The sequence below is a fragment of the Acipenser ruthenus genome, chromosome 3 (assembly GCF_902713425.1).
Source record: "Acipenser ruthenus chromosome 3, fAciRut3.2 maternal haplotype, whole genome shotgun sequence".
Classification (NCBI taxonomy): Eukaryota; Metazoa; Chordata; class Actinopteri; order Acipenseriformes; family Acipenseridae; genus Acipenser; species Acipenser ruthenus.
In genome coordinates, this window is record NC_081191.1 from 35,427,603 (window position 1) to 35,442,538 (window position 14,936).

At 36.0% G+C, this 14,936-nt stretch overlaps 1 protein-coding gene across 1 annotated transcript in view; it reads left to right on the forward strand.

Moving 5' to 3' along the window:
* Nucleotides 1-5,309: 5,309 nt before the first annotated feature.
* Nucleotides 5,310-14,936, forward strand: part of LOC117394676 (ubiquitin-conjugating enzyme E2 E1-like) — a 29,671-nt gene continuing 20,044 nt past the window's right edge. The window contains exons 1-3 of the mRNA XM_033993103.3: nt 5,310-5,444; nt 6,232-6,410; nt 7,218-7,268. Of these exons, the coding sequence (XP_033848994.3) occupies nt 6,259-6,410; nt 7,218-7,268 (203 nt within the window). The 5' untranslated portion in view covers nt 5,310-5,444; nt 6,232-6,258. The remainder of the gene's footprint in view (nt 5,445-6,231; nt 6,411-7,217; nt 7,269-14,936) is intronic.

The window sequence follows — 14,936 nt, forward strand, 5'->3', positions numbered from 1 at the left end:
AAACGGCACAGTGGCCAAAATAAACAGACAGTTAAAAAATACAGTGAACAAATACTGTATCGTGCTGGCCCAAATCCAGCACGAGTAGCAATTGTTTATATTTTCCCTCACGTCTCTCTCTCATTCTTACTCCCTGAACACTCCACCCAGACTGAGAGGTTCCTGCCTCCTTTATGCAGCTGTGTCTAAGCTTGATTGCTTGTCATTCAATCGGACTCAGGCACATTCTGCACGTGAATTGACTTGGCAGGGGAGGCAATTAACCCTTCCCTGCTGACCTAAAACAGCAGTGCAAAATAACATTAAAATCATAACAATACAACACAAATACAAAATAAACAAAATACGTTACAGGGGCTGGGTGTACTCAGTCACACACCCATACTTCAAACCACGAGAAAGGGGCAATTGTGAAAACCTCTAACAGTACCTGTGTATTATTGTCTTTACCCCAATATCTTTGCCAATTATTTGCATCGTAGGGGTACAATTTTGTTTTGGCTACGTATGTAAAGAAGAATATGTTAATAGCCACATAAAATGTAGTTTATATTTGATTTTTAGCTTAATTTCAGTAATGGAGTCATTCATTATGTGTAATGGTGAAACGGTGATATAATCTGGGGCACAAGCATACATTTATTTATTTAAAAAAGTTTTACCAGGAAAGGCCCTGAGAGGACAAAACATAAGACATTCAAATACAATCATTATACATTACACAATTACATTATGCAATTAACAAGACAAAAAAAAAATGGAAGCATGCAGAATAAATAAAACTGAGGTAAGCACTTGTAGTCTGCATTTAGATGACACAGTCTAGATGCAACTGCAGGAAGAACTCTCATTTCAATTTAATGGTGGCCCTCTGTGAAATGTTTGTGTCAAACAATTCTGCCCAAAATGATTTTTTCACAACAAAAATGTATTACCCTTCCAAATGCCAATAGGTGGGAAATAGTGGTACCTTCAGATTCACTACACCAGCTTGATATAGTTAAAGTTCACATTGTGAGAATATGTTGGTTATATTTTTAGCAGTATTTGGGGGGAAACGTCTCCTACTTATTGACACCTATTCTTTAACCTTTGATTAGTAATTGTTTATCAGTCTTTTTACTTCTCATAGAATTGGATGGTGAAGGGACCACTTTAGAATGTAGGTACTGGAGCAAAAAGCATTGAATTCACATCACACTAAGAAACAAAAAAAAAACAATAGTTTGAAAACAACAAGCAACATCAATCAAATTCTTAGTGAATTCTGAAAGCTCAATTAGATAGAACCTTATGAATGATCAGGTTAAGCTTGTTGTCTCACCTGAGTTTTGCTAAATCTCTACTAAATCCCAGATCTGTAAATATAAGTTCCTCCTCCCTTCCAGTTCAGTATCCAGATGAGCGGTTTTAAACCATTACCTGCCAGTCGTCACGACTCACAGCACATATGTATTCCGACATTTAAGCCGTGTCATGTTGTATGAGACAAGAGGTTGAATATTACCACATTTATCAGTGTTACTGCTGTTTTTATTTGCTTCACTCACATTCCGATGATCTCTACATCCATGCAATTCTCTTACCACTCGGCTTATAGGTATTCTGTAGTGGCTTGTTATATTGCTTGCATCATACAGCATTTAAAAGATAAAACTATTCTGCCTACAATAAAATAAATAAATAAGCAGAGTACCATTAAAGATAGATGTATTAATGCTGGCTGTTTTGTGAAAGTACTGTAGTGCCATACATACCCCTATATAGCCTGTATATCAAGAGTGTCTGATTTATAACAGCCATAAGATCCACTGAGCAGTTGGTATAACAGGTTTGACAGTATACAGAGTTACAGGAGTGTTTCAACACAATCATGTCCCACCTCAATTTGTTACTCATATTTCTGCCGTGGACATTTCAGTTCCTCTCTTGAGAAGAAGAATGTAATCTGCATATATACTTTATGTGAGGTCATACAATACAGTTGTGTCACTGTTATTTTCATATTTTAGGAAATTGTACTTGTATACTAAACCAGAAATGTTGTTTATTGCTGATTTGTTGCAATAATATATTCCCCTCTCACAGATGATTTTACAGTATTTTAATTGGGGGGGGGGGTCTTATCATCTGCTTAAGATGCAATAGATTAGATATACATTTTAGTATTTTATAGATTTTAGACAATGATTGTTTTAGGGGGTGTTATGATTTTGTGTGCCTAATGTATAGTCTGGTATGATAAGGGACTCTGTTCTTCAGATCTTCAGATTTATTATAGTCACTGTAGTATTTGTATTTTCATTTAATGTAATTTCTTGTTACACTTAGATGACAACTAATTAAAAAAATCAAGCTATTAGTGTTGAAATATCTGCAGCAATAAAAAATAACACACATTATACAAATTCATCTTTCATCTGCTCTTCACATATAATAGATTTTAGAATGTTCTATTAAACTGCATGTCCCTGCAGTATAGTGTAATTGGCCAGCAGCAAAGGCAAGCTAAGAATAATCTATTGTATAATGGGATTCTGACAGTAAAATAATATGATATTCATTAAAACTGAATAATGAAAACAAAATAATCAAAAGGAATATCAGTGTGCTGCTGTATTCAAGAAATGGCTGTATTAAAGAAAACAAGCTAGGAAGGTTTTAAACAGGGTTTTTACCAAACAAGGCTGCCTTGCACCTGAACACATATTTAGATGTGGTAAAGAGAATTTGTAATGGACTGAGAAGAATAGTGATGAGGTGCAGGTACAAAAAATTACAATAATTCTTGCAACATGGTCCATTATAGATTTCTCTTGCCCAAGAGCGAAAGAGACACTGTTTGGGGATAACGTACAAATATTTGGGGTTTGTATTCACCCTTTTTCATATTGTCAGAGTCTTCTTAGCTCTGCAGCATTGTCACAGCATTATCTCTTCTAAAAAAAAAAATATGCAACTGATTATTCATCTCTCTAATCATAACAGATATTCAGTGTTCAGCCTTGGCCAAGATTTTGGTTTGATCTTCTACTGGACTCTTTGCTTGATTTTTACAAGATAAGATGTCCTTAAATAACTATCCAGACTAGTTTATATTTAAATATATTTATACAGGTAACATATGTAAAGTATATTGGTCCCTAAAGTTTTGGATTTTGCCTGCACCTTGATAAATTAACTAAGTTTCAGATATGTTGGTTATGTTTCTGTAAGTCTCAATATAAACATGCAGAGTTTAAGAAATCTAAATTTAAGGTCTGGGAACAAGTTACTTCTTGCTGATTGGAGCCGCTATGTATAAAACATGGGACCCTGTTTTGACAAACGATGGATTTGTAAGAAACGTCTTGAATATAATTTTCAACTATAAAGTTCAGTATCATGAATATTAAGCATTGCAGACACTGTGTAACTTATTAAATTGAAACCTGTAACTTTATTGGATGATAAAGTTATTTTCCTTGTTTCTGTTAAGTTTGGTGCTTGTGCATGCTATGGAACAACCTCCCCATAAACATCTATTAAAAACCCATCTCTTCAGTACACTTGAAAAAACGTTTTCAACTGCATGAGGTAAACTGGCTATCTGTTTTTACTGTGTTATTTCTATGATTATAGTATTGGTCTTAATTATTATAATACATGTTTTATCACTTTTAAATAATGTATCACCTAGGGTACATGATTTTGTTTATACTTTATATTAAATGTTTTGTATTTCACTTAATCATTAATGTATTTTCATATTTAGGTATATATGTTCTAATTTATGTACATTGTATTTTATGTGAAGTGCTCTGAGACTCCTTTATTGAGGTGAAGTGTACTATATAAATAAAGATTGATTGATTGATTGAAAGTTACCTTTGAGACCCCTGGGGAAAGTAAGGACTGGTGAGTACTGATCTCTAGCTTTAATTAAAGGAAGGTTAATTGGAATAATTAACACAAGAGAGAATGAGATCTACAAAGACAAGTGAACCAGTGAAACTGGACGGAACTGACTAAACTTCCCCTGCCTGTTAGTTTCATCACCTCTGCTCTGTCTTAGAGCAACTGTGGCTTTGTGTTCAAACCACTAGCCTATAACCTTAGATGCAATAACAATCTCACAGACTCCTGCTGGTGATTGCAGTTGGAAAAAGAAAAGACACAGAGGTGCACAGACAGCCTCCCCACTGTTCCTTGCTCCACTGTTAAAGTACTTAATCCTCAACCAACTTCTAAGGAACTGGTTTGAAGAGTATGCTTAAGTTCACATAACACTGCCAGAGACTGGGGTACTCTGAGACGTGAAACTAATTGATTGTTTGATGTAACTCTGATTATTTTCAATGTTTGATTACATTTAGTGACTTTGTGAGCTGCATAACTGAATTGCTTCTTTATTTACCCAGTATTCTGTATTCAATAAACTGATCTACTTTACCCGAGTTGTTATATATTGTTACAGATACACCATTGTGATGTATTTGTACTTTTGAAGTATTCGGGTTGGATTTCCCAGGTAATTTGTGACTACCATCCTCCTTTGGTTAAATTTAAGGGGTGATGGTCTTACATAATTTTGCACCTTGCATCTTCACGGCAGATGCACTGTTGAACATACATCCATTCCTGATGATTCCCAGAATGTATTCATTTGTCTGTCACGATGCTCCCATGCATGTCCTCAGGTCAGTGTAGCCCATTCTGTGCCTTTGATCCACTGGGTACTCTGGTGATGCAACCCTAATACACCCTGGTAAGAAGCATATTAAGAAGCTTGAAAAAGAACAGCTCACCCTCTCCTCCACACCTGTTTAGATTTCTGCATAATTTACCGACCAGGTATGGGAATGGTATTCAGGGTTTAGTTACCATCACAAACAAGTTGATTGTTTACATTGGAGCTCCTCTTTATAACCTCTAAAAAAACTAAAAAAAACAGTGACATTTTCTTGTGGTTTATTTTGTTCATGTTTCTGTACAGTTTTTTTTTTTTTTTTTTTGACTAAGAGTATTTTATGAGCATAATTAATTGTTGTTTTGCATTATTCAGAATATGCCACGAGTGATATGAAGTTTTGTATTAATTATTAAACAAAAATGTTGATGCCGTGGCCCAGCCCTTCAAAACCACATGCTTGGAAACTAACATGTACTTGCAGTATTTCCATGATAAAAAAGGGGGGGTGTACATTCACTCGTATACACATGTTTTGTTTGTTTTTTTTAAGGTTAAACATACTATCGTAAAACCTATACTTTTTTGAAGAGGAATACCCGTATCTACAGTAATCCAATCGCCCCTTATCTGTTACTCGATAATATAATGTGTGAGTGTGCTCCCTGGTGATAGAACTCCATTTGCCTGTAAAGCGCTGCCTCTGCAGCTGCACTTCCGCTCCGCGAGAGAGGAGAGACACGAGTCTAAGAAGCGGTCACAGACACAAAGAGAGGTACAGTTTTAAAGACAAATGTATGATTTAATATCTCGAAATAATATTTCCAATGGGTCTTGGATGGATTCCTGTATCCGTTCTTGGAAGTTTGGGAGGTTAACGAGGAATTTGGAATGTCAGGAAAACAGAGAGAAGAAATATGCGAGAAAATTATCTGAGCGATGTAGCTCAATAGACAACGATCAGTCGCAATTGAGAGAAAAGACAGATGCTGTGTTATTGACGGGGTTTAAATGTGAAGTGTGAAATATCAAATACATTATTTTGTAATGTTTTCCTTCGGTATGTTCTGATTTTGATAAGTGAAACTTATATGAATTTGGTAAAGAATGGCTTAGCTTAGTAATGTTTTCAGAATGGCTGCGACGTTCTTCAAGTGTTTTAATTTTATTTCAGTAATCATGGAAACTTTTTTCCCCGTCTTTTAAATTGTAACTGTTTTTCCCTGAATGTATTGCTGTTTAGGGGTGGTCTTTAAACTGTTGTGATGGGTTAGGTTAAAGAGCAGATCTGTTTTAAATTTGGAAAAGACTGGAGAAACATTTTGTAAAACCTGTTAAAAAAAAAAAAAACGTGCAGTATTACTCTAGGAATCGTGTCCTGATGTAACAACTTATATGAAGTAATAATATGGTATGTTGATAGTGATGAATGGGTGCCACTGTCAGACAGTTTTTTGTAGCCTATTAATCTCATCAAACAGTCCTATGGGTGGCGTTCTACTTGTGTGGCAAAGAAGGTCTTCTATGACTTGTACACATTTGTTTTGTTTTTTTTATTCAAGGTTTATTTTTTTCTTTTTGTGGTCGGTATGTCGGATGACGATTCGAGGGCCAGCGCAAGCTCTAATTCATCCTCATCCTCAAATCAACACCAAAAGGAGAAAGAAATAGTCACGAAGAAAAAGGAAAGTAAAGTCAGCATGAACAAAACCTCCAAACTGCTTTCTACCAGCGCAAAGAGGTGAGAATAAATAAATTACATCCTTAAGAACGTTAAAAACAGTTAATTTTAAACTATTTTTGGTGGTTGGGCTGGCTACCCATGTGAGCTGGCAGACTTTACCTTTGGTATCTTAGTGATACAATTTCAGTAATAAAAAACCCAGAAGGAACGTATATTAATTACATTCTTTCAATTGCTAACCTTAACTTACCGATCTTGGTAGAATGTAACCTACTATCTGAGGGTTGAGCAGTTTAAATATTGTAATTTAAACTTGGAAATTCTGGACACAAAATAGATGGCTCTAAATGTAGTGATTCGCGTGATTTGCCTCGGTATAGCACGTCATTTATTTGTCATGTTTTCATTTTGCATTCGAGTGACTGTTAAAACAAAACCACAAGATCACAAATGGGTGCGTTTCTCCTTTAAGAGATCTTGCAACAAGCCCCGCTATGCTGTTTCAATGAGGGGCCAGCTCATTTGCATATTAGCTTACCCAGTTGATTACGAAAGTCAGGCTTGGAAGATCGCAAAAACGATTTCAAATAGTGGTTCTAAAGTAGATATTTTTTAGTTTTGTGAAAAAACCGTTTGGTTCTTTTTTTGAACAAAGGGTGAATTTGTCTTTGAAAATTAGTGAATAGAATCTGCTGAGAGCGGCCATGTTTGTTTCACAGACAGAGGTCAGCAGTGTGTGTGTGTGTGTGTGTGTGTGTGTGTATATATATATGTGTGTGTGACCTCGTCCGCACTGATGTAATCAGTCGTGCGTTCCTCTACGGATTAATCAAGGTTTAAGTTGTATTTTTTGTTGTTTTTTAGAATCCAGAAGGAGTTGGCTGATATCACATTGGACCCTCCGCCCAACTGCAGGTATGGGTGGGTGTTTAAATATCGCAGTGAATTGTATCGATATGGTTCTTTTCTTAAAGGCGCAGGTTTGGTTTTATTAGGACGTTTTTGTTTTTATCATTTATGCTGAATTAACAATGTATATTAAAAAAAAAAGAAAATAGATGGTATAAATTCATCAATAATTAAACAGTCAATGTGTATTATTATTATTATTATTATTATTATTATTATTATTATTATTAAAATTAATAAAATAAATGATTCTATTACGATTCGTGTGTAAGGGGGGGGGGGGTGCTGGATAGCGAAAAGTCACAAATACTGTATGTAAGGATGAATGGCTGGTGTTTCTAGTATATTGTCCATATTAACTATAGAACACAGTGCTGCTGTGAGGTGTGCTTCACAGGTTTAATATATTGGTTCAGTATGACGTGTGCTGACCGTGGCATTTCCCTTTCTGAAATATTTACTTGTAAATAAAAACACTGGTGCAGCATTATGGGGAACCAAATGATTTGTTCAGTCTAGTAGGCATACATTTTGCGGTCTATAACTGAGATACAGAACTTGGAGTTTAAAAAGTTAGTAAACGGAGGAGGGTTAAGTGCAATTTTGAAGTCTGTCTTAGCAGAAAAAACTGCTATCAAAATTTAAACAAATTGTATGTGTGTTCATAAGATGCCTGAAGATTGCTATTAGAATACCTTATGCAGTTTGAAGTGAAATTATACCATAGAAGGATTATGCACATATAACCCCAAAGTGGATTTTTGGAATCCCATTTGTCTATGTTGTGTTGAAATGTACTGCACACCTAACAATTGGTCAAAATATATATAAAGTACAACAGATCTAAGGGCCAAAATCTGTGTTTCAATAAGAAACCTACCGAGGCAAAATAATTTAATGGTTGCATGAAAACACCTTTTTGGTGTCTCATTTACCTCCATCAGTCTTGTGAGGCCTGCTGAAAAGCGCTTCTCTAGTTTTGCTTTAGGTGCACTGTGGTGTTCAATGCCCAGATTTACTTATTGTATCCTGACAGTGCTGTATAAACTGTGTGTCTCTTTTGAAGTTCGGACGTGGATGTCTTAACTGTGTGAAATTTAAATGTCCATTTTGTTTCTTTGTGTTGGTCTACATAGTTAGTTGGCAGAGCATCCTCTGTTTTTACAAGCTGTTTGTTACCTTGTCCCATTTTATCTGCGCAAGCTGCTTGACCCCATTATGTACAGTACCTGCCATGGTATTTTATCCCAAGATTTTGATGAAAGAGTTTTTTTGTGCCAGATTCTTTAGTTGATGTGCCCTCCCTACCGTAGAACTAGAGAACTTAACTGGTATTTTATGGAGTGCAGAGTAGGGGTGCTAGATTCTGTTTAATTTAATAAACATTTAAACTTTTAAAAATATATAGTTTACATGTTAAAACAAACATTTTGAGAAGACGCTGTGTAAGGGGGGTAGTATGCGTCCCCCTCAATGTGCGGTCTCGACAGCAGGAGACAACCGGAAGTCGGCCATCTTGGGGGAGGCGCAAGGGCTCTGAGGATTTTAAAATAAATAGCTTTCTATAAATTACCGCATATGTCTATAAATTTTACATCAGCTTTTCTACTCTCCTTAAATGCAATTGATACCTGTTAATCCATTTGTGTATCTCAATCACAACTGAGAAACACGTTAATAGTAAAATTGGTTTAATTTACGGTTATTTTCTGTGAAACCACTAAATGGGCTTTTAAATCGTAAGTCTTATTTTTTCATTTAAATGCCGAAGCGACTCATTATTAATTTAAAAACAGTTACTCATCATAACGATTGTAATAATGTGTCCAGCAAAATGCTTTATTTTTCATTAATTTAATAAAGATTAGTTGCATATTAACATGTGGCGATCTCGTTTGTACGTTCTGCTGGTAATGAAAAATGAAGGCTTAGCCTATTTAAGTTAAGTTGTTACTTAAATAACTAAATTAAATCAAATAAATTTCTAAATTAAGCCCTAAATATAACTAAATGTATAAAAAACAGTGAAGCAATATGAAATAAAATAGCATCGGCAGTACGATAATGGTCTGTTTTGATTAGAGGGCGAGCATTAATTGTATTACAGAAATGTTATGCAGTCTAATTATTCACAGTGCTAAAATCCAAATCACTAATTTATCCTACTTACTGTAAGAGACAAGAACTAGTTATGTTCACACCAAACTGTCTATTCCAAGTACAGTATCACGTTAATTCAAAGAATCAATATTCTGTTTAAAATAATAATAATTTACTAATAGTACTTATCTGACTGACAGCAGTAAAAAAAAGACAAAAAAATATACATAAAATAGAAGCAATCTTCTGTTTTAAAAAAAAAACCAAAAAACAAAAACATATTAACATCACTCAAGTTTCAGAATAGCAAAAAAACAAAAAGATTAACACAGTCTTCTGTAATGTGGCTCAACAAAAGACATTAAGGTTGAATCCAGTACCCTCTGCAATTAAAATTGGTTGCATGCCATTTGCAAACGTCTCAATAATCAACCATGTTATGTTTTCAGCCCGAATTTTATTGCATTTCCTGACATTTCGCTTGCATGCCTGGAACCCACCTCCTCAACGCCCAGATCAAGCTTCAGTAGAAACAGACTAGTCACTTGACCAAAAGCATGCTGGACATTGGCAGGTGAATATCCAGGGACAATGATGCCATGTGACAAAGGAAGGAAGTAGTAATAAAAAAAAAAAATATATATATATATATATATATATAATATCTTTTTATAAAAGATTATTAAAAGTTATTTTCAGACACCCGCTTCTTAATATTTGACCTGCACATTTTTGACAAAATTTAAACGATTAAGCAAAATTAAAAAAACGTTTGACACTTTACTAACGTTTAAACGATTTACACCCCTAGTGCCGAGGGAGTAAGCCTTATTAAAGTCAGACAAATCTCTCTTTGATTTAGATGTTGCATGTTTTTGTTGTTAATTACACCTGAGTGGCCATGTATGGTAACTGAACTTGCACAACTGTGTTATCAGCTCTTCTCCCGAGACGTTCCGATAAAGCAGCGCAGACTGTATTTGGTATGGTATTCACAAGATTGCAGACATACAGTACATTACTAGTTCTGTATTTATTTCTGATTCCACAATGGTCACAATTTGATAAATATGGTGACAATCTAACGTGTGATCCTGTTTTAGGGAAGTTGACTGATGTTTGAACTGCATTGTGTTACTAAATTTGCATAAAGGGGATTTAAATTGCTACTGTTTGTTAATCATTACCTGAGGCAATAGACTTAAGGCATCTCTTACTTGTTTGTTACCTTTTAGCGTACTGCTTTTTTTCCCTTACATTATTTTTTATAGCATAAGAATTAAATCTATATTTCTTACTTGGCCAGAGGGTCGTGGGTTCAATCTCAGGTGGGGGACACTGCTGCTGTACCCTTGAGCAAGGTACTTTACCTAGATTGCGCCAGTAAAAAAAAAAAAAAAAAACAACTGTATGTAAAAATAATGTGATATCTTGTAACAATTGTAAGTCGACCTGGATAAAGGTGTCTGCAAAGAAATACATATTTCTTGACTGACACATGGCATTTTTTTGTGTAAAGCATGACCAAAGTATTTGAAAAGAACAAATGAAACTATGCTGTAGATGTTATAACCAACTTGACAATATAACAACTTTCAGATGGACTGTAGTAAGCTGTTTATTTTAACGTGGGTGTGAAATATGCACAGTATGACCTTTCTAATATTGACAAATCTGAGGGCAGTACAGTGAAGTGTGTGTTTCATTGTAACAGAATATTGTTTGTTTGAACTGTTCATCTGCTGAGTAGTCAAAATATGTAAAGTATAGGTCAGATTTCTATTTCTTTTTTGGCAGCAAAAGTGGAAATTGTTGTTTAAATAGCGAGACTGCCAGGTAACTTCATTATCAAGAGGAAAGTGGAGAGCAACTAGACTCACTAGGATATAACAAGTGTTTTGTCTGATTTCAGTTCAGAAAAACAGTGTTGTGGTGCTACCTGAAGCACCTCTTTTCTGCAGTGGAATGTGGAGGAGCCTTTTCCACATTTAGTCTTTTGCTGCGGGCTTGCTGTGTGAGAAGTAGCTGTATGTTTTCTTCTAATTTTCATAAATGCATTTTCCCATAAAATGACATGGATTTGGTATGATATGGGAATGCTTGTCAATGTACTGTTTGAGCAGAAGGGTAATCTTAATCTTTGTCAGGAGCAATCCGTTTACTGCATTTTGTGAAGGCTGCTGTGCTATTTCTATACAAAGTCAATACCTACATGCCATAAAACCGTAGAGATCCGTCGGTTTGGGATGTGTTGGTTACTTGGAGCTGATTCTTCCCTTTTAAGTTAAAATGAGGGGTTTTAAATACAAGGAAAGAAACCAGCTAGTTATAACCCTTTCATCAAAGTAACTCTTGCTGTCTTGAGTGGAGTTTTCTATACTAAAGTGTTAAGAGTTAGTTACATGTGGTGGTCTGCTGTTTTTCCATTTCACTGTTTTCCTGAATGTGAACAAGTTTCAACGAATCTCAGAATGTGGAAGGCAATGGTCCTGTGGCACAACGATGAAGTCATTTGCACAAATGCCTAACTTCTTGTCTTTTCCTAAAACTTTTATTTACCTTTTTGATCGAGCATTTTTAAGTTATGGAGTAATATCTAATGTACTAAATCCAGCCTCTGAGATGCTGGAAAAGCAAGTTTGCTTTATGTACAGGGCTTGATTTTCAGCGCAGGATTGTGGGAATCGCACATTTTCCAAGTTGCTTCTGCATATCTGCAACTTTCAGTGCGGGAAAATCCTGCAGAGATATTTTAAGACTGCAAGCTACTGTATTTTTCATCCAATTTAAAATGCCTAATTAAAACACTACAACAATCTCTAAGGAAGTGGGTGTCAGTGACGAAAGCACTATGAGCCGCATTCTGAGTAGTGCTGGATGAATTAAATAAATAAATAAAAGTAGCGCTGGATATTTTAAATGCCGATAGACTTTATTCTTCTGTACGTGGTTCTCGGCTGCCAATCTTAAATATTATAGAAACTCAGTACACTCAAAGATCTTCTATGTACACGGAAGATCTTTGGTACACAACAGTAAGTAAACAGTTTTGAAAAAAGACGATAATATATCTAGGTGTCGTTTTGCAAGTGGCTGTAAAAAAAAAAAAAAATGGAGCACTGGTTAAAGAAAAGCACCTTGCACGACGAGGCAGCGGCTTCTGCTGTTGCAGGCAAAACGTTTGCCGGAGCTGTTAAATGAAAACAGTGCAGAAACAAACAATAGCAGTGAAGGGAAAGGCAAAAAAGATCAATTTCAGCCAAATTGGCTGAAGATTTACCCATGGCTGGTGTTCAATAATGGTGAAATGAGCTGTTCAGTCTGCAATCTGTATGCAACTGTAAAATGTACTAGCCGCTGTTACAAAACATCTACATTATTGAGACATTCTAGTGGCAGTACACACAACACAGCTTTAAAAAAAGAAACGTGAAGTAGAAACTTCACATCAGGCAATGGCAAAAGCAATGGAGAGTGCTCTGCTCACAGTGATGAACAGCTGTTAGGTCTCCTGAAAGCAGCTTATTTTATTGTAGAAAATGAGTTAGCAAATTCTGAGTTTCCAGCACTTGTTCAGTTTTTGAAGCAGATGGAGTGCCCAGCATTTCAACATTTCAGGTCAGAACAAGGGAGCAGCTATGGCACATAAATGAATGACAACGGTTTGGCCGAAATGCATGAAGCCATTGCAAGCACTTTGGTGGAGGATCTTGATAATTCAGTGAGGACCAGCCCTGGGATTGGTTTGATTTTAGATGAGTCAACAGACATCAACAATAGTAAGAGGCTTATCACTTATGTCCGGTACATAGCGAACAATAAACCTTGTACACAATTTTACAGTAATGTGGAAGTTGTGGATGGGAAGGCAGAAACTATTTTTCAAGAAGTTAACAAGTTACTTTGTGAGAGAGGCATAGATGGGAGAAAATTTATAGCAGTGTGTACTGATGGAGCTACAGTTACAACAGGATGCTGCCAGGGAGGTGAAAAAACTGAGGCAAGAATACAATTCAGAATTAGCAGGAGTGCACTGTAGAGCACACAGGCTTTCGCTGAGTGCCAGTGATGCAGCAAAGTCAGTAGTACAGGTAAAAAAATTCCAGCAACTTAAGGTAAATTCTTTTTTTTTTTTAATAGTTTGGCTGTAAGGAGCAATAAGCTGAATGAGTTGCAAAGGCAGTTGGAGGAACCCACATTAAAGTTTACCCAGCCACATGCAGTGTGATGGCTGTCCGTTCACAGAGCTGTTTCAGTAGTGTGCAGAACACTGAAATCCCTGAGAGATGTTCTGGAACACATATCCGCCTCCCACACTCAGGAGTCAGACAAAGCCAAAGGTCTGCTAAATTCAGCTAAATTCTGCTTAATTCCCTTTGTCATTTAATGATATCTGTATTAACGCACATTGTCCTTCTCTCCAAGCATTTTCATAGGGAAAGCTTAGATTTTTCCATTGTACAGCCAATGGTACATGGTACGACAGAAGCACTGAGAGAGTTAGTAGTTAATCCTGGTGCTTCAGAGCAGGAATTCTTTAATTCCCTTGAAGGTAATAAGTTTAAAGGAAATAAACTGTTTGATTGCCACACTCAAAAGCCAGCTTTTGATAATGTGACGAGCAGATATGTGAGCTCCTTAGTTGTTGAAATTGAGCAATGTTTCCGTGCTGATAACATGAATCTTCTCACCTGGTTTTCTGTTTTAGAGCCAAGGAGAGCACTGGCTGCAAAGCAGTCAACTGAAGAAGAGTTTAGCCAATATGGCCAGGAAAAGCTCGACAGTCTACTGAAACACTTCACCACGACTGTATGTGCACAGGTAGCTAGATCAGAGTTTACACAGCTGAAACAGATATGGTCTCAAATGACACATACTCATTAATGTCTTTTCAACAGTTTGCAGAGACTGTGCTGAGTGAACATAACAGTCTTCCAGGAAATTGAAAAGCTTGTTCAAATAGCAAGTGTCTCCTGTGAGCTTGGATTCAGTACTCAGAATAGAGTGAAATCTAAATTCCGAAATTCGCAGAACAATCATAACTTGACAAGCCTGATGATCATTTCCGAACTAAGCCCTTCCAGAGAGAATTTCAGCAGGGCAGCTGCTAAATGGAAACAAATGAAAAAGAGAAGAGGGCAAACAGTGAATCAATAAATTGAAGAAATGAAGGATGTACATAGTTTTAGATTACGTTTACATTTCAGAGACTGTATATAGGTTCACATTAATTGAAATATACAGTAGCAAAGGATCTACAGGTCTGTTATGGTGCACTGCTGGACACTCGATTCAGGAAAAAAGGTAGAATGCTTTTTGGAGTATTTAATTTCATGCAACCAGAAATATAACAGTTATTATTATTATTATTATTATTATTATTATTATTATTTTTTATTTCTTAGCAGACGCCCTTATCCAGGGCGACTTACAATTGTTACAAGCTATCACATTATTTTTTACATGCAATTACCCATTTATACAGCTGGGTTTTTACTGGAGCAATCTAAGTAAAGTACTTTGCTCAAGGGTACAGCAGCAGTGTCCCCACCTGGGATTGAACTCACGACCCTC